Below are 23221 nucleotides of genomic sequence, written 5' to 3'. Positions count from 1 at the left end.
CTTTAATATTAGAGATTAATTTTTTTCTTCATATATTTTTGGCCATTTACATTTATTGCTTTTCTCTCTTTCCTCCTGGAGTCTCTTTCTATAAGAATGGTTTGTAAAAATTTTTATATTTTAATGATATAGTTGGAAATGTCTTTTATTGTTTATATTGCTGCCTTTTAATGTTTAATTGTCTTGTGGCATACAGAAGTTTAAACAGTTCATTTAATCAAAACTACTGACTTCTTTTACTTCACTGTTTGGTTTTATGTTTAGAAAATCCCTCTATAGTCACTAGTGACATAAATAAATGTCCACATATTTATTCTAATGCTTTGTTTTTTTACCCAGAAAATAAGTCATCCTGCCATGTATTTTTGTATTGATATAGGATAAAGATGCTATCAACATTTACTGAAAAATCTACCCTTTCCCCAAATTTTGAAATATCACCCTTATCACACTCTATTCTTACATATATTTGAGACTGTTTCTGGACTTCCTGTTCTGTTCCACCGATCTGAATAGCTCTGTACCAGTATAACCTAGCTTTAGTAACTATTATTGCTTATAATACACTTTAATATCTCTTCACCCATTTCCTAATCTCTTTGCCTTAGAAAGCCTTTGACAGCTGAGAGCTGAATTAAGGCAATTCTGTGAGAACCTCATCATTCTGACATTTTCACCAAAAAAAACCCACCCCAAAACAAAAAAAAAACAAAAAAGAAGAAGAAAATGTCAGCTAGAGGAACTACCAGACAAAGCCCTCAGATAGCTTCCTTCAAGTTCCAGAAATCACTGCATATAATACATGCTATGCCAAAGAACAACTGCAATCTTCATGATGACAAGCAATACTGGTATCTTGGGCAAACTAACTATGTCATACACTTGCTCTTCAGCTCTTCTAAAGCCCTTTGTGTTCCATTAACTGTGAATCAAAGACTGGTCTATGTGCCCCTGCTCAGAGAAAGGTACACTGAAGGCCGTGTCCTTCCCAGCTTAGATTTCATGGTTCCATACTGTAGTCATTCCTCTGCAAACATCCTCAGCAAAACCTTGTCCCCAGCACCTCTCCACTATCCTAGCACAGCAAAACCCCTTCTCGGGTTAATCCAAGTATCTGCCTTCTTTGTGCCTGAACCCCCAGCAAGACACAGTTGCAGAGAAAACAGCCCTGGGCTAACTGGCTTCCCCTTACATTTCTGATCATGAATTTCAAGGGAAAGGCTCAGCTCTGCTTTGCAGTCCTACTGTGCGCTCCCAGGAGTGCTCTTTTCCTCTTCTCTCAGGGAGCGCTTCCTATCTTCTTCTCCATCCTCAAATTTTCCATATACCTCTCTCACCCACCCCATCCTGCCTTTTAGCTGATGATCTTGTCTTTTCATCTTTTTCTTAATGATGTCTTATGAAGTACGGAAGTTTTTAATTTCAGCGAAGTGTAATTTATCCATTTTTTTCTTTGATGGAGTATGCTTTTGATGTCATATCTACAAAATCTTTGCCTAACCCCAGGTCTAGAAGATTTTTAAACGTTTCTTCCAAAAGTTTTATAGTTTAACCCTTACGGTTAGGTCTTGGATCTATGTTAATTTTTTGATGTATGCTGTGAAATCAGAATCTATGTTCATCCTTTTGCATGTGGATAGTACCATTGTTGAAAAGATTATCATTTCCCCATTGCAATATCATGGCACCTCTGGCAAAAATCTATCGTCCATAAAGGCTGATTTCTAGACTCTCAATTCTGTTTAATTGACTTCTTTGTCTATTCTTATGCCAGTACCACATTGTCTCTATAATTATTGCTTTCAAGTTAAGTTTTGAAATTGGAAAGCTTAAGTGCTCCAACTTTATTTTTCTTTGTCAAAATGGTTTTGGCTATTGTGGGTCTTTTGCATTTCCGTATAAATTTAGAATCAATTTGTCAATTTCTGCAAAAAAGCATGGTCAAATTTTGATAAGATCGAGTTGAATATACAGATCAATTGGGGGAAAATTGCCATTTTAACAATATTGACTCTTCCAACCCATGAACATGAAATGTCTTTCCATTTACTTAGGTCTTCCTTCATTTTCCTCCTCAATGTTAGGTGATTTTCAGTATATAAGTCTTGTATTTCTTTTGTTAAATTTATACCTAAGTATTTTATTTTTTTGATGCTACTGTGAATAAAATTATTTTCTTTATTTTATTTTCAGACTGTTCATTTGCTAATAAATGGAAATTGATCTTTATATATTGATATTGTGCCTTGTAACCTTGCTGAACTTGTTTACTGGTTCTCAGTTTTGTGTATGTATGTGTGTATCAATAGATATTTAATGGACGGTTGATAAAATGGACCAACATCATGTAACTAATAACTACAAAAAAACTACGGGCAAAATTAAAGTCACGCCTCTGCCTTAGCCTCAGGGAAATAAACCAAGTTTTCCCTGGGGCTGAAGAGAAGTGTGCATACACATTTACAATGTTGCGAGGAAAAATGCCTACACTTCCCTGTCTTACTTTTCCCATCACTGTGTCAGATAAGTATGACCTACTGCCGCCTGGCACAGAGGCTGGACTGGCTGGGCAAAGGTAAAGAGGACAATGGCTAACTCACCCCAGAGCATCTCCACTGAGCAGTAAGCAAAGTCTGTAAAACCATTTCTGCTCCTCTATTCCTTGGAATCCTGGTCTAAATATCTCTTGACTAGAACCTGGTATCTTTTGAGCCTAGTGTTTTATGGAAACCGTGCTGAACATTTTTTTTGTAAATAATTTTCCTAGAGTATATAACTGATTACACACTAATGTACTAAATTGGGAACTCAGGGAGACATACATCTTCCAGCAGCTGGTTGACATGGAAACACAATACAGAGTTTTTTGCACTGAAAAAAAACTTTACTAAACTAAATCGATGGTGATAGTGAAATGTGACAATATATGAATCCATAATGCTGGGAAAATATACCATGTCTCCTGGCTTGGAGAGAAGAATGTCTTTTCTCAAGAAGCAGGTAGGACTCTGGGCCAATTGTCAGGTGAATTTGGTACTTTTCCACTGGGCAGATTGAGTCTTAGTGTTTTGTTTTGTTTTTTTAATTTATTTTATTTTAATTTATTTATTTTTGGCTGCGTTCGGACTTCGTTGCTGTGTGTGGGCTTTTCTCTAGTTGCAGTGAGTGGGGGCTACTCTTCATTGCTGTGTGCGGGCTTCTCATTGTGGTGGCTTCTCTTGTGGCGGAGCACGGGCTCTAGGCGCGCGGGCTTCAGTAGCTGTGGCTCAGGGGCTCTAGAGCGCAGGCTCAGTAGTTGTGGCGCACGGGCTTTACTGCTCCACGGCATGTGGGATCTTCCTGGACCAGGGCTCGAACCTGTGTCCTCTGCACTGGCAGGCGGATTCTTAACCACTGCGCCACCAGGGAAGCCCGGGTCTTAGTGTTTTAGTTTTAATTAATTCAGTAAAAAGGTTCTAAACCTAGCTGTGAGATGATTGAATAATTTCAGGTAAGTCACATAGCTTAACTGTGCCCCATTTTTCCCGAGAGCGAATTTCAACAAAGAGAGCATATAACAAATGATCAGTCTTGCAAAGCCCTAGAAACTGTACCCTAAGCCAGCCATTTCCAACCTTTTGGGGCATCGTGATGATCTAGCAAAATTCATTTGATTTTGCAACTGTACTTATTCCCTAAAAGTGTTTTCTTTGATTATCCTTTGATATATTAAAAACACCACTGGAGTAGCACAAAACCATCCTTGGGAGTCACTGGACTATGGCTACATAACGGTCTAGGGCAGGGGTTCTCAGACTTTGGTGACAGAAGAATCATTTACTCAAGCGGACTCCTAGGTTCCCTCAATTCGGACTTAATATAAGCATTCAGGAGCTTCTGATAATGATGGCCTTTGGATGGTTCTTTGAGATATACTGGCCTCAGGGCCAAGACAGTAAGGTTTCTGGAATAAATATCATCCAAGAAAGACACTGAAAAGTGTAACCAACAGACCTGTGAGCAACAGGTTTAGAAATCACTGTTGTTGTAAATCACAGTTCTTTCATTTTAACAGGCTGCGCTATTTTAAAGTCAAACTCCAGCCACCTACCCAACGAAGGCAAAAGTTTTCCCTCTGGCATCTGGATCCTTAATTGCATTAACAATTCCTTTGGTGACATCCACAATCTACAAGAAATTATAATACATGTTTAAGTAACTGTTGAAAGAGAGAGAAACAGAGAGATGGGGGAGAGAAAGGAAGAAAGAGAGGAGGGGAGGGAGGAAGGAAGGAAAGCAGGCCACATGGATCACAACAACAGAATGGTAAGATTAAGATGACGTCATTGTCTGTTTTCAGAACGCTCCTAAAAGAACCCACATTTCAAGAGCTCAAATAACCTCCACATGGGAGGGTCACCTGAATACCTTCTCCAGTCGGAGCGCGTTAGCTTGGCGGGCATCCAGGCCTCTCCCACCGGCTCCAACCTCACCCCCTCCTCCTCCTCCTCTCCCTGTCACTGTGCTATCACAAAGCATTAGTCCAAACCACACGGAACTGCCAATATTCTACCATTTTGACTTTTAAAAAAAATAATAATCTTACATGATTTCAGACCCCATGGTTTTCACTAGGGGTGATTTTGGCCCCCAAGGGACATTGGCAAATGCCTGGAGGCAGTTTTAGTTGTCACAGCTTGGGGGGTGCTACTGCCACCTGGTGGCTGGAGGCCAGGAATGCGGCCACACATTCCACAGCAGCCACCACGGCAAAGCGTTACCGGCCCAGGAAGTCCACAGTGCCCCAGCTGAGAGACCCTGGTTCAACACAACGTGGACTCCGACATGCTCTCTCACCTCTGGGCCCCTGTACACACCGCTCCCTCTGCATGTGAATCATCTTTAGGGTCTCACGTAAGATGTCCTTTCCTTGGAGGCCTTCCCTGACCCTCAAGTCTGGAGTAGGTGTCCTCTGACATATTTACGTAAAACCCTCTCCTGTCATAGCACTTATCATGCTGCATGACAATTGTTTTGCTGACCTGCCTCTGACCATCTTGAGGACAGCAACGTGTGTCTGTGTCATTAGCATCTCAATATTCCCAGTGACGTGCAGTGTGCCTAGCACATTAAGGGCTCAATACAGTTTTCTTAAATGAATGAACAAGTGAAGACAGAGAATACATGTACCTCTTAGGTAAACTGAGAGGCAACCAGTCAAAGCAAGCTGACAAAGATGAAAATGATGGAATTACAGGATTAGGATAAAACTGGAAAACTGATCACCTGACTCTTGAATTCAGAGAAAGCTCCTTTATCCAGGGTACTTACATATACTGGTTGTTTCACTGTCTTCTTGCCCAAGGAAATAAGAGGGACACCACCAAACCATCGAATACCTGGCGGAAGAAAGACAACATTCTTAGAAGGCCTAGGCTGCCTGAAGACCCACACATCTCCAGGTGCCCCAAGCTGGCATAACCATTTTGCGTAGTAAAAATAAGGAAATAAATGTAGCTGACTCTGAGGCAGTTAATGGTCCTACAAGGGGCAGCCATTTGTTTTTCACACAACAAACATAGAAAGTAAAAGGGCCAAATACTTAGGGACACAAAGAACAAGGGAAAGTAGTCAGGTGGCTTGTCTACCTGTCTTCCACTCTGCAGTGCTAAGCGCACGGCCACTCCCAAGACTGCACTCTACCTGCACCCTATTCTAATCAACAGATCAGCAATACAACTAACCCAGAGAAAGATGCAGGTGAAAATAGGCATTTAGTGTATGATGAACGCAGTACCACAAATACGTAGAGAATGGAAGTATTTAATAGATGACGCTGAGATAATCATTCTACTCTTTGAAGGAAAAAAACAAAAAAGAAAGAAACGGCTCACATCTTGCCATAAGCCAAAACAAAATCCCAAGTGGCTTAAATGTAAAGGTAAAAAAAGATTTTCTCAAAAAAACTTTCTTCTTTTTTTTTTTGGCCACGCCATGTGGATTCTGGGATCTTAGTTCCCAGACAAGGGATTGAACCTGTGCCCCCTGCAGTGGAAGCGTGGAGTCCCCACCACTGGACCACCAGGGAAGTCCCTTAAAAAAAACTTTTAAAAGTAGAAATTATTTATAAGAGCATCCAAAAGAACAAAATACTTAGGGAAAGACTAAACCAAGTTGGTTAAAGACTTGCACACTGAAAACTACTAAACATTGCTGAAAGAAATTTAAAAAGACACAAATGGAAAGACATCCCACGTTCATGGATTGGAAAACGTAATATTGTCAAGATGTCAGTACTACCCAAAGCAGTCTACAGATTTAATGCAATCCCTATCCAAATCCCAATGGTGTTTTTTGCAGAAAGACAGGAAACTCCATTCTAAAATTCATATGGAATATTAAGACATCCCAAATGGCCAAAACAATCTTGAAAAAGAAAAGAAAAAGAGTTGGAGGTTTCACACTTCCCGATTTCAAAACTTACTGCAAAGCTACAGTAATCAGAACAGTGTGTAGTGATCAAAACAGTGGCATAACGACAGACATAGACCAATGGAATGGAATAGAGAGATATAATCATTGCACATCTGGCCAAAAAATTTTTGACAAGGTGCCAGCACCATTCAAAGGAGAAATGATAGTCTTTTCAACAAATGATGTTGGGAAAACTGAATATCCACAGGCTAAAGAATGAAAGTGAACATTACCTCACACCATACACAAAAATTAACTCAAAATGGATCTAAGAGCTAAAAGTACAAAACCCTTAGAAGAAAACACAGGGGAAAAGCTTCATGACAACAGATTTAGCAATGACTTCTTGGCTAGGACACCAAAAGCATAGGCAACAAAAGTAAAAATAGATAAACTGAACTACATCAGAATTAAAAACTTCTGTGAAACAAAGGACACAATTAACAGTGTAAAAATGCAACCTACAGAATGAAAGAAAATGTTTGCAAATCATATGTCTGACAGGAAGGGGGTTACTATCCAAAATGTATAAAGAACTCCTACAATTCAACAATAACAAAGAACCACCCAATTAAAATATGAGCAAAGGACATGAATAGACATTTCTCCAAATAAGATATACAAATGGACAACAAGCACGTGAAAAGATGCTCAACATCACTAATCATTAGGGCAAAACCATCAGATATTACCTCATACCCATTAGGATGGCTACTATCAAAAAACAGAAAATAACAAGTGTTGACGGGGATATGGAAAAATTGGAACCTTGTGCACTGTTGGTGGAAATGTAAAATGGTACAGACATTAAGGAAAAACACATGGTAGTTCCAAAAATTAAAAATAGAACGATATGCTCCAGCATTTTCACTTCTGGATATACATCCCAAAGAACTGAAAGTAGAGTCTCAAAGAGATATTTGTACACCCGTGTCCATCAGCATTAATCAGATAAAATAATGCAAAGGTGGAAGCAACCCAAGTGTCCACTGACAGATGAATGGATAAACAAAATGTGGTCTATACATACAATGGATTATTATTCAGCTTAAAAGGAAGGAAATCCTGTCACAGGCTACAACATGGATGGACCTTGAAGACATTATACTAAGTGAAATAAGCCAGTCACAAAAGAGACAAACGCTGTCTGATTCCACTTACATGAGGGGCCTAGAGTAGTCAGATTCACAGACAGAAGGTAGAATGGTGTTGCCAGGGGCTGCGGGGAGGGGGGGATGGGAAGTTGTTTGATGGATACAGAGCTTCAGTTTTGCATGATGAGAAGAGTTCTGGAGATTGTTTGCAGTACAACGTGAATACACATAACGGTACTGAACTGTACACTTAGAAATGGTTAAGACTGTGTGGTCTGCTCGGGCTGCCACAATAAAATACCACAGACTGAGTGGCTTATTTAAACAAGAGAAATTTATTTTCTCATAGCTCTGGACGCAGGAAAGTCCAAGATCAAGGTATCGGCTGATCTGGTTTCTGGTGAGAGCGCTCTTCCTGGCTTACAGGCAGCCGGCTACGTTCTCACATGGCTTTTCCTCAGCGCACACAGGGAGGGAGAGAATGATCTCTCTCTTCCTCTTTTCCTAAGGCCACTAATCCTGCGGGTTAGGACCCCACTCTTATGACCTATCACATGTGTCTGACAAAGTAGGATGCTACCTCTTTGTCTTTCAAAACCAACACCTAAGTGACTTGGAAAACAGACTGAAAGTGAGGCAGCACTAAGAAAACCGGGGCTTCGTAGGCCAAGTATAAATGAGGCACTGACCCCATGCCAGGTGCTGTAACATAAGCTAGCTACTCCATTAACCAGCACACTGGTCCTCAGGGGGACATCATCATGTTCATCTTAACAGATGAAGAAGCTGCGGTATTCAAAGACCTGCCAGAGTCCCAGAGCTGGTCAGTCCCAGGACCCAATTCATAGTCAGGTCTCGAACTCCCAAGTCCGTGCTCCTTCCAGGCATCTAAGCTGCTTCTTTTGATACAGAGTGACGAAGATCAAGAGAGGGACCATGCTGACTGGAAAAAGAGAACCTTTGGGGAGAAAAAGGCAACTCGAGGAGAAAAAAATTCAACCTCCATCTTCCAGTCAGAGAACATAGTTTGCTTGTGATTAACTTCAACCTGGTTAACCAGCATTCCCCCTCCTACTATTAAGGAAGAAGACCTACTTGCAAAATAATTGAGGAATCTATCCTCTCTTCCAAAGATGTCGGATGGCTTTATGATGGTAGCTTCTGGAAATGCGTCTCTCACTTCTTTCTCTCCAGCAGCCTTAACAACCAAACACAACAGAGTTCTGCGGTGAGTTAACGAAGCTCCCACTCCTTCCACTGCGGGGACGCAACGCATATTTCAAGGTCGTATTTCCTCCAGGTTAAGGGAATCATATTATTCGTAACACTCAGCTACAGTCACCCCCCTGCCCCCGCCCTTACATTCAGTTTCGCTTTCCACAATTTCAGTTACCCGCGGTCAACTGCGGTCCAAAAATATTAAACAGAAAATTCCAGAAATAATTCGTAAGTTTTAAATTGTGTGCTGTTCTGAGCAGCGTGATGAAATCTCATGTCATCCTGCTCGGGCCTGCTGGCACGTGAATCTCATATCGTCACAAGAAGAAGGGGGAGTACAGTCAGCAGATATTGAGTGAGAGAATGGGGGGCCATTCATGAAACATTCATAAACATTCATGAAATTTTTATTATAGTCTATTGTTATAACTGTTTACTTTATTAGTAGTTATTGTTGTTAGTCTCTTACTGTACCTAATTCATACACAAAACTTTATCACAGGTATGTGCATATAGGAAAAAGCGAAGTACATATGGGGTTTGGTACCATCTTCGGTGTCAGGCAGCCACTGGGGGATTTGGAATACATTCCTCATGGTAAGGAGGAGACAAGTCTACACGGAAATTTTTTTAAAAATACTAACACATAAAAACGCTCCACCTCTTATAGCTCTTGCTGGGTTTCTTCCCATATTTATTCTAAGGAAGTTTATGCGGAAGAAGAAAGAAGGAAAATCAGAGTAGACTCACTTCCTAGACAAGGTGCAGATACCAGCACCTGGTTCAGCCATCCTGCCTACCCGCACCCCCTGGAGGTGACATCAGAGCCCCGGTGGACTTGGACCTCCGTTTCTTGAGCTTCTCAACTCCAGGGACCTCGTCTTCACCCCACTTCAGCCACTCTCCACTTGGAGGCCTCAGACCAGAACAACCCAAGTGCCCCTCCTCTGAGCCCTACATGAAGACGTGCCGCTTTCAGAGGACCAGCTCCTGGGCCGCCAGCCTGCTTGTTCTCTGCTCCTCTGCTCCTGAGATGTGCTCCTTCAAGTTCTCGGGGACCCCATTCCACTGGGTCTGCCCTCCCCCACACCAATCCCTCCGAACGTCCCTTGCCCTAGATTAGATTCCATGGCCCAACTTGTCCATCACTCTCTTAGCGATACTGTAGACTACCTGCCCCCTTGTCCTCTACTCCACCCACCAGGCAAAATCCCAATCCTGGAAGAACCCACTAGCCTCCTTCTTTAAGCCATGCACTCCTGCTGCCTTCAGAGCTACAGGAAAATAAACAAGTACAAATCATCAATTGGTAACACATAAATTCCTGTCCCCAGTTTTAACCGGGCTCGTAACATTTCCCAGAAATAGGGTTTCCTTCTAATTAGTTTACATTTCCAGTTGACAAATTTCAAACCTTTCTGTTCTATTCAAGTTTCTCCCTTATTTTCCCCTCTTCCTTCCAGTAAATGACTTCATCTTCTAATTCAGGGAGAAAGTACAGCAGCAGAGAAAAACCACCTGGTGTTCCCAGTGCTGAATCTACAAAGCCAGGGGCACGAAGCAACATTCTCTCCTCCTTCCTGACCAGAGTGGAGGAACTCACCTCCTGTCACTTTCTCAGAAACCTGCCCACTACTCCAGCCCACACATCTGCAGTCAGGCTCCCCTTACCTGCACCTTCCCACCAGCATTTCAACGTCAAGATCGTCTACCTTAAAAGAAAAAAGAAATTCCAGCTCTTCCCCTCCAGCCTCCTGCCCCCTCCTTCCTCTTAGTAAACCACCTGAGAACGATGCTGTCTTACTGTCCCTGCTGCCTCCGCCCCTGCCTGCTCTTCACTCACTGCTGCCCCGACACCTGCTCAAACTGCTCTTGATAAGCCCACCGAGGACCTGCGGTGTAGACCCTGGCTGACCCTGCAGCTCTGACTCACCTCTTCACCTTCCCCCTGCTTCTGTAACCTCAGACTCTCCTGGCGTCCCTCCTGCCCCTCCGTCCGCCCTGCTCAGTCCTCTTGTTTGCTTTTTGCAGGAGCACCCTTCTCCTCGTCCCCCACACCCCCCCGTCAGTGCTCCTCTGGGTGCTGTCCAGAGCTCTCTGCTCTCGATTCATCCCCATGAGGCCACCTGGTCCCCTCGTGTTGCTTCAGTTAACAACAAACAGTGGGGACTCCCATGTTCATATCCCCAAGCACCCTCTTTCTTCGGAGCTCCAGGATCTTAAACCCCATTCTCCACTGGGACCTGGGTGACTGACATGCACTTGAGCTGCAACCTGAGTCCAAAACTGGATCATCCTCTTCCATTCTCCACAAATAACACCTCTCAATTTGTGCTACACACTGGGATTACACAGGGGGAGGTGTAAATACTGATGTCCGAGTTCCACCCCCAGAGCCGCTATTTCCGTTGGTCTGGGTGCCCTGGGCATCAGGATTGTTCAGTCCCCTCCATGATTCTAATGGGCCACTAAGGCTGAGAACCCCGCCCCCAGCACCCGGTCCTTCTCAAGGGTTCCTCATTTTGTTCAACAGGAGCGCCATCACGCAGGGGTTTAAGCCTGCGGGCTGGGCACCGCCGAGCCCTCCCTCACCCTCACCACTGACTACCCCACCTCCGCCCCCTCCAAACAATTGCGAACGCGGGTGATTCTCTGAATGCTAGGGCAGGGGCAGGCACGGGCTTCACTCTCTCACTCCCTCTCCCTCGCTCTCATACAGAGAATAGTGTGTACGCTGATTTATGACTTATAGTAAGCCTTACGTTAAGTACGGTAATGACGGTGAGCAGGCCTGTAAAAATTTTAAAAAGTATTAATTTTGACTTCAGGTTAAATCATTGCTACTTAAAAGTGTAACTATTGATATTATGAATTCCAGCAATAGTATGAAAACCAGCTTATCACAGAACGCTTTGAAATCCCGAGTCAGGTGTTCTTAACCAATTCCTATTTTTTCCTTCCAGAAACTTTGATTTTGAGGTTGTTTTTGTAAAGATTCCCCAAGCTACTTTGCAACACCTAGTGCATCTGGAATTGTTTTCCTCAATGGACTAGAAACTAGATGTGGGCTAAGACCATGTGTGTTTTATTTACCCTGTATCCCCAGCGCCTACTACAACATGGAGCACGTAGTAGGTGCTTAATAAATAATTTGGTCAATTAAAGAATGCAGTGGAACCAAAAGCTGGAGCCAGTGTCAAGGAACTCTGCGTCCTTATCAATCTGACCCAAAGCAGGCTCCTTAGGAACCAACTGCTGAAGGCACTCCCGGGCACCACAATCCCTACTGAGTCCCTGATGATAAAACATTGCAGGTTACAGACCGACTCCAAACCAGGCTGCTCAATCCCTAGGCACAATGTGGACTGCAGTGGGGTTTCTGGGAGTCCAAGAAGCCTGACTACAATGTGAACAGCCATTTTCCCTGGTAAATACTTATCCTGTCACCCCCAGCCTTCACATTACCCCTCCGAGCATGGCATAAGATCATGGCTATGCAAGGGGTCAGAGAAAGAAGGATGGTCCTTTAGCTTTGGTGGCTGACACAGGTATGACTCTTATGCAGGAAGCATACTCTACCTTTTGTGTTTACTCTGTAATTCTGTGATGTGCCAAGAAACTTTACACCCTGGAGGGTGGGTAATAGTATGATCTACCCATCTTTGAGGCCGCTTAGCACAGTTCCCTGCAAACAGAAGGCACTCAGCTACAACTCAGCCACACAACAATCACATCCTGGATATGGAGAATCAGAAATCCCCCTTGATTCTGGATACATCAGTGAGAAACCTTTCTCACTTAAACTCACGTTTCCAATGGGCTAAGAAACTCAAGCTCTGTGAACCACTTCCCAAATCAACTTGTTACTTACCTTATTTCTCAGATATTTAGAAGAGCTTTTAATATCGGCATTCAGATGTGAAACGTGAATAAATTTTTCAACTCCAGCTTCCTTGGACACTTGAGCGATTGCTTGGGGAATCTTTACAAAAACATCCTCAAAACCAAAGTTTCTAGCAGGAAAAAATAGGGATCGGTTAAGAACACCTGACTCAGGACTCCAAAGCATACTGTGATAAGCCGGTTTTCATACTATTGCTGGAATTCATAATATCAATAGTTACACTTGTAAGTAGCAATGATTTCACCCAAAGTCAAAACTAATATTTTAAAAACATTTTACAGGCCTCCTCACTGCCATTACCATACATAATGTAAGTCTTACTATAAGTCATAAATCAGCATACATACTATTCTCTGTCCTCAAGGAATCCCAAGGCTGAGGCCCTTCAAAAACATCTGGCTGCACTGACTGGGCGGGGAGGGGAGAAGCGCTGGGTGCTGGAGGGGAAATCACTGCTCACCCCCAGGCCTTTGCTCTCCTCAGGGGAAAACAAGGAAACTAAAAAAAATACATCAGTGCTTGCTTCCGCAGCACATATACTAAAATTGGAACGATACAGAGAAGATTAGCATGGCCCCTGGGCGAGGATGACACGCAAATTCATGGAGCGTTCCATGTTAAAAAAAGAAAAAAAATGCATCAGTCACCAACTAGATCCAACAACACGAACGAAGTGTCTGCCCTGTACAAAGCACTGCTGGTCATCACGGGGGCTATAAAGTTGGATAAGACCCTCCAAGTCATCAAAGAACTTAAAAATATGTGATGAGGCAGACGTCTCTAAATCAGTCTCAGTCAAACTCTCATAAATGTGAAGAAAGAGGCGTGAACAGAGTGCTGCGGAAGCACAGGATTCAAGCATTATTTGTTGATAAACAACCCACACAAGGGCTAAAAAGAACTGTTCAAACTGGTACTCATGCCATCTTTGATTAAAAACGTGGAGAATAGATTGAGAACGCTGTTCACGCGAGAAAACCCAGTGTTCAGCTTGCCGGTCAGTGGGACAGGAAAACCCTCCTTCCTGACTCCACCCCAGCTGGTGATGACTGGCATAATCACTGGCACAATCCGCAGTGGCTTTTTATTGCTTCTTACACCAGACTTACCACCAACTGAACCCCCGGCGGGGGGAGGATTGGGGTTAGGTGGGGAGGGTGGTCACTGGCTGTGGAAAGGTTGTTCAGTCAATACTCATTGATGAACTAATGAAAAATGTCACAACTACAATCCCTGGCATGTTACGTGCCCAACAAATGTCTACTGAACCTTAAGCCAGCTTTGCAAAGGAGAAACGAGGGTCAAAGACTTACTTGGTTTCCCATTCTCGCCCAACGAGATTGATGACCACGTTGCTGTGCTCCACAGCTCTTCGGATCGAGTCCTTGTCTCTCCCGTTCCATTCCTATAACAGCAGGAGCCAGTCACATGAAAACATCAGGGGTGCGCCCTGGCACAAAACACGTCTGTAGCTCCCCCCATCAGCAAGACTCACAACGGGCCCTCTGTTGTCGTCGCGAGACGGTGCCCTTTCACACCGGCTCCACTGACTACAACAGAAACGCTGCTGATTCTCTGGCTCTTCCGGAAACAAAGAGGTCAAAGCACATTTTATTCAGGTAATAGCAGGTGACAGAACTAGAAAAGACACTATTCATTTTCACGGGGCAGAGCAATTTTTGTCCTCCCAACTGCCCCGCAGAAGCCTGTAAAGGAATCTAGCAATCCAGTCTCCCTTCCTGAATGAAATACAGCCAAAGAACCGAGGATCATTTGGGAGGTAAACTGACTTTCCCTTGTTAGCACCAACCAGTTAGACGGAAGATAGGAGGGGTGTCTCTCAAAGGTTAACGTTAAATTGGGAATACTCATGACTATTTTCTTATTTCTTTTTAACTCTTTACTCTTTATAATCCCAGATCTGGTCATTTTTGCTTTAAAGACATGAAAACAGCACTCAGAGAGAAGTGACCTGCCTATCAGTTCAGGGTGAGCTGATGGCAGACTTCGGTGGAGACCTGCACTTGTGAGCAGGCGTTTAGGACTGAGGTCAGATCAACGTGTCTTGTCCAAAACAGTGACAGGGGACTAAAGACCCCCGGACAAAGGCAGAGCATCTTCTATGTTAAAATGAAAATAAAATTTGAAAGCATTTTGAAGGAAGATAATAAGTAGTATGGATTTCTTAGTTGTATCTGTGAGTGAGGGGGGTGGGAGGGAGAGTGAGAAAAGAGGGGAGAACGGAAGAGAAGCGGGGCGCTGGGGGAGAAGGAGAGACAGCGAGCAATAGAATGCCTGTGCAATTTAGAAAAGAGAGAGAGGGCTACGGGAATCAGATTCAAGAGCAAAAAGATGAAGCCCTCACCAGGCAGCGCTGGTGACAACTGACTGTGGAGGATGCAGTACAAGAGACGGAACGCAAATTCCACTGTGCCATTTACTATCAGTGTACAAATGCTCTCTCCAGACGCCATGCAAAACTTGAAAATACGACCTACCCCACGGGGTTGCTATGACGAGTAAGTGAAATATACAGAAAATCTGCAGCACAGCAAGCAACACACTCAACGAAAAAAGCGCTCTACACATAATGAGCTTAACGCGGCCTTTTCAGAGAAGATGACACAGGCGGGAAAGGGTGAACCCAAGAAGACTCAGAGGGGAAGAGCTTGCGGCATAACTGCGTGAATGGCCCAAGAGTGATGCCCGGAGAGGAGCAGTCAAAAGGAAACCAAGTTCCCAGGAATAAAGGCCCAGGGGCACGATCAGGCTGGTGAACCAAACGGCTGTTCAGACGGCAGTTTCCAACAGAGACTAAAGTGGGGAGATCGGCACCCCACACCCCATGTGGTCCCTCCTTCTCAAAAATAAACAACAACAATATACTGAGGCGTCCCCCCTGTTACAACTTTCCTGGGCTTCCCCTTTCATAAACATGACCGTATTCAAAGTTATGCACTTTGTGTCTGTACGCCCTGTTAAGACTGAGTTCCCTGTGGTCTTGTTCAACAAGACACACTCAGAGCTTAGCTCAACGCCAGGAAGGGAGCAGACACAATAAACACCCATGGAAAGCATGGAATACATGTCATTCAGCTTAATTCCAATGACTCCACATTTGCAAGCCGGTAAAAGTTTTCATCCATCACTTGTGAAATATGTCAGTTTTGAGGACTGACAAGATGACTGATGATCTTCAGTCACAGAGAACTAGGAAAAGGCTAAGCTCCTCTAACTGTAATACCAAGCAGATACTTGAGAAAAAAGATTGTGGAAAAGAAAAACACTTCAGAAATAAGAAATTTCCAATATAAATATTATATTTAGCTTGTGAACCTTCAGTAAAGAATAAATGAAAATGCCATTAAAAATAAGTCAAAATTTAATGAGGTCACAAATAATCTGTGTGAATAAAATAGATACTAAGGATGTTTAACAAACATTTTTTAAAAGAGGAAAGTGTGTCAGTGGAAGCGCTCAGGCCCAGGCAGGATGATGAAAGTAAGAAAAGTTAGCTACAAGAACAGCTGACCCAAGCCCCCAGGCCCGGAGTGTTTCTCCACAGGAAACTGCAGGCACTGGGACAGCATCATTCTCTGTGGAAAGGACCTGCGCACTGTAGGGTGCTCTGCATCCCTGACCCCTGCCTAATAAACCAGTATGGTCTCCGGTCACTGGGACAGCCAAAAGGGCCCACACATTTCTCATCACTCCCTTGAAGGTTCTCCCCACACAATTCCCCCTACCCTGCTGGCAACTAACTATTGGCCTAAAGGAAGAACCTGCAGGTTGAAGAATAACGACAGTAAATGCTCAGGAAGAAGTGCTGGAAGTCATGTCTATCCAAGCCAACCAAGTTATAAAACACCCTACTTGTGATTTTCTCTATCGAAGCACTGCCCAAGAGAAATATAACACGCGGCACATATGTAATTCTAAATTTCCTCTTAGCCACTTTTAAAAGAATAAAAAGAAACAGGTGAAATTCATTTTAATAATATTTTATTTGACCCAATTTATCCAAAATACTATTTCAATATGTAAAAAATTATTAACAATATATTGAATATTATCTTCTTCGAACCAAGTCTTTGAAATCTGACGTGTAATTCACACTTACAGCGCACCTCAATCCACACCAGCCACATTTCAAGGGCTCAAGAGCCACACGTGGCTGATGGCTACTGGCCAGCATAGGTTTAGAGCAGAGGTTGGCAGACTATGGCCCACAGGCAACTCTAGCCTGCAATCTAGCTTGGTAAACAAAGTTTTATTGGAAAACAGCCATTTGTTTATATATTACCTGTAGCTGCTTTTAGGCTACAAGGGCAGAGCTGAGTAAACATGACAAAGAGCCTATGACCTGCAAAGCCTAAAATATTTCCTATCTGGCCCTTTAGAGAAAATGTTTGCTAACTGCTGGACTAGGGTTTACAAGAATGGCCTGTGAATGGAGGATGCCCTTGGTCCACTCCGGGATGAAGTTGCTGCTTTATTATACTGCCTCTCTATGCTAAAAATGACCTCAGTAATTTACATTTATCAATTCCAATAGTCAGTAACAGGGGCTCTTACCAGAAAGATAATCTGGCCCAGGTCACCCATTGGGCGAAGGTGCATGGTATCATATGGCTCACACCGGTAGGGGACGATCACCTGTGACCCCATGCGACCTAAAAAAGAATGGATTGGAACAAGGGTCAACGTTAACATAATATGGTTACATTATACAACAGTGATTTTGTGACATTTAAATTCTAGTATGATAGGTGAATTGATTCTATTTTTAGTAAGAAACATATTTTGCCATGCTAGAGATGTCATAACTTTTCAGAGCCCCCTTTCCTGTATTAACGTCCGATATAGGAAGTCTGGGCCTGTTCATAACATACAGCAGACCAAAATTACATAAATCCAAGATAGGAGTAATTCAAAACACCGTTACAATGAAAAGAAAGTTCTCATTAGGCTTTGGAGTACGTTGAACGCAAGGAACTTTACCAAGGTGGTTGACAACATAGCGGCCCAGGAATCCCGTTGCTCCAAACACAGTGGCCACAATCCCACTAACTGAGGAACGCCCACCTTTCCCATGAGGTGTGAGTGCAGGATGAAGCTGGCGCTGGGGTGGGCCACGAAACACAGATGTGGCTATTGTAGTAACAGAAGAACCTTAAAGAGAACCCCAGAATATACATAAAATTGACCATGAACTCAAACAGCTTCTTTTCCTAGAAACACGACATTATTTTGCTATCAGTATTTTCATTTACTTAGGTTACAGTTTAAATTTAACTTTTATAATTTAAGTAACAACAGCAATAATAAACACAAATTATGGCAACAAAAAATCCATAGGACATAAGGAAATGTATAAAAGTTAGAAAGCAAACTCCCTGCCCTATAGGATATAGTTTACCTAAAAAGATAAATCACGTTAAGAAAGATAATAATAAACAGTTACAAATTAAGAGAGTATAAATCTCTACATGAAAGGAGCAGAGAGAATGCAAAGTAAACGTGCCATAAGTTAGAGAATCATGAGGAAGGACTCCTGAATAAAGTGTTTTGAGAAAGATCTGAAAGAGTAATAACAGGAAAGATAGATTTGCACGTGAAACACATAACACATCTAACAACGTAGGGGTGGGAATGAATAAGCCCAGCACAGGGAACAGCAAAAGACGTACCTGGAACAGACTGTAAAACTGATGATGAATGAAAAACAGAGTTGATGATATGGGTTGGAGGTAGAGGTAAGAGATTATTATTATTATTATTTTTTGAGGTACGCGGGCCTCTCACTGTCGTGGTCTCTCCCATTGCGGAGCACAGGATCTGGACATGCAGACTCAGCGGCCATGGCTCACGGGCCCAGCCACTCCACGGCATGTGGGATCTTCCTGGACTGGGGCACGAACCCACGTCCCCTGCATCGGACTCTCAACCACTGCGCCACCAGGGAAGCCTAGAGATTATTTTTTTAAAAGAGTACAGTTCAGGGGCTTCCCTGGGGGTGCAGAGGTTAAGAATCTGCCTGCCAATGCAGGGGACACAGGTTCGAGCCCTGGTCTGGGAAGATCCCACATGCCGTGGAGCAACTAACTCTGCGAGCCACAACTACTGAGCCTGTGCGCCACAACTACCGAAGCCCGCAGGCCTAGAGCCCATGCTCCGCAACAAGAGAAGCCACCGCAATGAGAAGCCAGCGCATGGCAACAAAGAGTAGCCCCTGCTCACTGCAACCAGAGAAAAGCCCACGCACAGCAACAAAGACCCAACACAGCCAAAAATAAATTAATTAATTAATTAGTTTTAAAAAAATAAAAATAAGAGTACACTTCAGACTTAATAAAAAACTAATGAAAATCATCAAAAGTAGATAAGTAAGTAACTAAGAAAGTATCAATAAGTCTGTTCTGCTTTCTAGAGCTGACTTTCCAGTGGCACTATGCCCAGAAACCACTGATTTTCCCATCCAAAAGTATGGAATTGGAGAAAAAGCCTAGCTTACCGAATAGTTACTGCAACCATAGAGACTAGAAACAAACAATGCAGATCAGACACATAATAGTAACAAAATAATAATGTATAAATAACAGCTAAACTTACAAAGGCACCTGGCATCGTTCTTAGCGCTTAATAGATATTATTTTGTTTCACACTATCTTTATTGCCACTTTACAGATGAGGAAACCAAGGCTCAGAGGGGTTACATGACTAACCCAAAGAGCCTGCAAAGGAAACTGAAAAGTGGCCCAGTGAGGTGAGAGGAAAGAAACAGAAGAAAATGGTGTCCAGAAGCCAAAAGAAGAAAGTGATTGATGGAGAGAATAGTCAACTCTATCAAATGCTGCTGAAAAGTGAAGTAAGAGGAGGGCAGAGGACCCTAGGATCTAGAAAATGTTGGCTGTAAATGGCCTGAACAAGAGCAATTTGATTGGATTAGGAGAGTGCGGCAGGGAGGTCCTAAGAGGAGTATCGAAAATTCTTCTCTGGGGATACGATGTAAAGGGACAAAGAAAAATGGGACTAGAGGAACAGGAAGACAAGGAAGGGTTCTTTTAATTTGAAATATTATAACATATTTAGATGTTGATGGGAACGACCCAGTAGAGGGGAAATGTTAATGACTCAGGAGAGGGGAGGAAGAGGGAAGGGAGGATGGGATCAAAGGCCAAATGAGGGAACTGGCCTTCCATCAGACCAGGAGAAGCTCATACACTGTAAGAGGGGGGAAAGCAGAGAATTATCCCAGCTCAGCTATTAGATTTTCATGGTGGGAAAAAGATTGTTCCCATCTGATTCCTTTCCGTTCTCTGTAAAGCTAAGAATAAGACAGAAGCACGTGTTAAAAGTTTTAGGAGACTGGCAGTGTTAACTAGTCATATGGAGAAAGGGAAAGCAAATTTCCTAGAAAAAATGTGCTGAAAATCCACTTGAGATTTGCATTCATGGATTTAAAATAAGGACACTCAATTCGTTTGGAGTTTTCCTTAGCTTAGCTCTCAGCCGCTCAGGGGCAGGCAGGAAATACGTGGAAAGCATATGTGGAAAGCTTGCTCTAATCAGCATTGATTTTTTTATGTCAAAGGGATAAGGGCTGGGGAGTTGAGAATGTATGAAAGGGAATGATTAGAATGATGAGTAAGGAAGTTAGGGCACAGGATAAAGGACAGAGCAAATAAAATGAGAAGAATTACTGGAGTCTAGGTATGAACATCTGCAAGGACTGTTATGAGGATTGGAGTAAATGTGTGTAAAGCATTTGGCACGTTACCCAGCACACACTAAGAATTCCAGGAGTGTTTTACTATTACTTTGAAATTCCTCAGAAAGTAATATTACACTAACCTCACATGGTTATTTGTTTTTTCAACAATTACCAGCCAAGCATTATTCTAGAAACTGTGACTAACATAGTAAACAAGACAAAGTCCCTGGCCTCATGAAAGTTACATTTTAGACGGCTGATACGAAAATTAATAATAAATGGGCTAGGGCTTCCCTGGTGGCTAAGTGTTTAAGAATCCGCCTGCCAATGCAGGGGACATGGGTTCGAGCCCTGGTCCAGGAAGATCCCACATGCCGCAGAGGAACTAAGCCCGCGCACCACAACTACTGAGCCTGAGCTCTACAGCCCGCGAGCCACAACTACTGAGCCCACGTGCCACAACTACTGAAGCCTGCGCGCCTAGAGCCCGTGCTCCACAACAAGAGAAGCCACCACAATGAGAAGCCCGCACACCACAACGAAGAGTAGTCTCCGCTCACCGCAACTAGAGAAAGCCTGCGCGCAGCAACAAAGACCCAACACAGCCATAAATAAATTAATTAATTAAAAATAATAATAATAATAAATGGGTAAGTATGTCACGGTGCCTTGCACACTGTAGGTTCTCAATAAATATGTTATTACCCTCTTTGGCTCCAGCCTCTCCATTTTCTTCCATTTATTAGGAACACCATTAGGAAAATAATATCCTTTATTCATTAAACCTACTTTGGTTTCCTAGTGTTAGTATCTAAACCAATAGCCTCCAAACATATTTGCTTCCACACCGCGTAAGGGTTTTTTTTTAAAGTATTTATTTGTAAATTACATGCACGTTCTATGTAGTACCAAAATGTTATACACATTTTGCAACACACATGAAAGCCCTTAGAACAGTGTCTGCTATATAGTTTGAACCATGTGTTAGCTATTGTTACTACTACAGAAAACTTTTTTTCTTTAAGTTCTAATGCTGTATTTTTATACACCATTGGTTCCTCTTGCAAAATCCACTTGGAAAACCACTGGTCTAAACTCTGCTTGGCTTTCAAAGGCCTCCATTATTTGACCCCATCTAACGTATTCAACCTCCTTTCCTACTATTCCAGATCTTCAGGTAGTCATCTCACTGCCTCCATTCTCACCCCCTTGTCCTTGCTAGTGCCAGGAAAATGTCCAACCCCTCTGACTTTCCAGATCATAACAACCCTAAAAAAAATTTTTTTTTAAATCAATGGAAGCGCTGCAATTCTCCACTGCCCTTTCAATCTTCCCTCCCTACTTCAGATGATCTACTTTTTCCCTTTTCTGATTTCCTGTGGTACTTAATAGTCTCGCCACATTTCACTATATATGTTTTATACAGTTCTGTAGTGTTTTGATTATGTTACACACTAGACTTGCCTCTCCCGAGTTTACTCAAAAGCTTACTTTACCAGAGAGTGTAAAGCAGAGTGGTAAAGAGCACAAGCTACCGTGTCAAGTTAAAAAAAAAATGTTAAAGGAAAAAATTTTATGAAAATGTCTAGAACTGTGGTTAGCCGACAGCAGGAACTCAGTAAATTGTCGTTATTACCATTCACAACCTACACTATGTGGCACCAATGTAACAGTTTAACAAGAACCAGCAAATGTCTTTGCAAAGAAGTGAGCGCTACGAAACCATCCATTATAAGTGATGTGCACCAACCACCTGCCCAGAGGCGTGGAGGAGCTCTACCCAAGATGGAAAAAAAAGAATCCTCCAAATACTCCTGACTCTCACCTCTGGCTGAACATTAGAAGTACCTGTGGAGCTTTTTAAAATTTAAGGTACAAGAAGCCAGTCTCAAAAATTCTGATTGAATAGCTCTTCAATGAGTCTACATTTCTTTTTTTTTTTTTTTTTTTTGTAGCGCTCGGGTCTCTCACTACTGTGGCCTCTCCCGCTGCGGAGCACAGGCTCCGGACGCGCAGGTTCAGCGGCCATGGCTCACGGGCCCAGCCACTCCGCGGCATGTGGGATCTTCCCGGACCGGGGCACGAACCCGCGTCCCCTGGATCGGCAGGCGGACTCTCAACCACTGCGCCACCAGGGAAGCCCTCCATTTCTATTTTTTTATAAAGCTCTAAGAATGATTCTGACATGCACCTAATTTTGAGAGCAAATGATATTCTGTAATAACTAAAATACACTATGGAAAAATGCAGTTTCTGGAGGTTGATGCAGGGCATGTTTGTGAAGGAGAGGAGGGTGAAATAATGATGATGAAGTGTAACTATATTCCCAATTTCCTTGCTTTTCTAGCCTCTCTTAGTGAGTGTAAGAGCAAATGCGTGTTTTCAACTTGAGGACCACAGCAGATCCGATCAGAGTAGAAGGGAAAATAAACTACACTTAGACAAATCCTAAGATATTCTTTTATTCTTCTTCCTTTTTTTCCACCAATGTCCTGATTCTTCTCTGTCCTGAGCATCCCTCGCTCCCCGAGGCCTCAACGCCTCCACATTTGTAGGAATGGTTTTGATTTAGAAAGTGCTTTTATAAATACTACTTCACTGAATCTTCTCGGAAACTCCCTGACGTTGTAGTATGATCATTTCCACTGTGATGCGCAGAATCTGAAGTTGAGGCCGATTAAGAGTTTGCGCAACGTCATAAAGTCAATTCATGAAGAACCTTTTCTCCACTACCCTTTTTTCCCCCCATCATTTTCAGATTCCTCCCCCGCCTTCCCCCCAATACTTCTTATAATCCCAAACGCTTACAACCCTATCAGTACTTTCTCGGTCTTTCAC

General features: G+C 42.9%; 1 protein-coding gene and 1 non-coding gene across 3 annotated transcripts in view; one reads left to right on the top strand and one right to left on the bottom strand.

The window, feature by feature from the left end:
- The window catches only part of NDUFA9 (NADH:ubiquinone oxidoreductase subunit A9), a 29847-nt gene that overhangs the window by 6247 nt on the left and 379 nt on the right, over positions 1-23221 (bottom strand). For both annotated transcript variants that reach the window (XM_004279020.4, XM_033404270.2), the window contains exons 2-8: positions 17671-17841; positions 17245-17342; positions 13983-14074; positions 12637-12778; positions 8643-8745; positions 5311-5378; positions 4091-4167 (exon numbers count right to left, since the gene is read on the bottom strand). In XM_004279020.4, coding sequence (XP_004279068.1) covers positions 4091-4167; positions 5311-5378; positions 8643-8745; positions 12637-12778; positions 13983-14074; positions 17245-17342; positions 17671-17841 — 751 coding nt within the window. The remainder of the gene's footprint in view (positions 1-4090; positions 4168-5310; positions 5379-8642; positions 8746-12636; positions 12779-13982; positions 14075-17244; positions 17343-17670; positions 17842-23221) is intronic.
- On the top strand, positions 13185-13291 carry LOC117196353 (U6 spliceosomal RNA). Its single transcript, XR_004476499.1, has one exon. It is a non-coding gene; the product is annotated as a U6 spliceosomal RNA (small nuclear RNA).

Source organism: Orcinus orca, chromosome 11 (genome assembly GCF_937001465.1).
Source record: "Orcinus orca chromosome 11, mOrcOrc1.1, whole genome shotgun sequence".
Classification (NCBI taxonomy): Eukaryota; Metazoa; Chordata; class Mammalia; order Artiodactyla; family Delphinidae; genus Orcinus; species Orcinus orca.
This window is presented reverse-complemented; position numbering and strand designations above follow the sequence as displayed.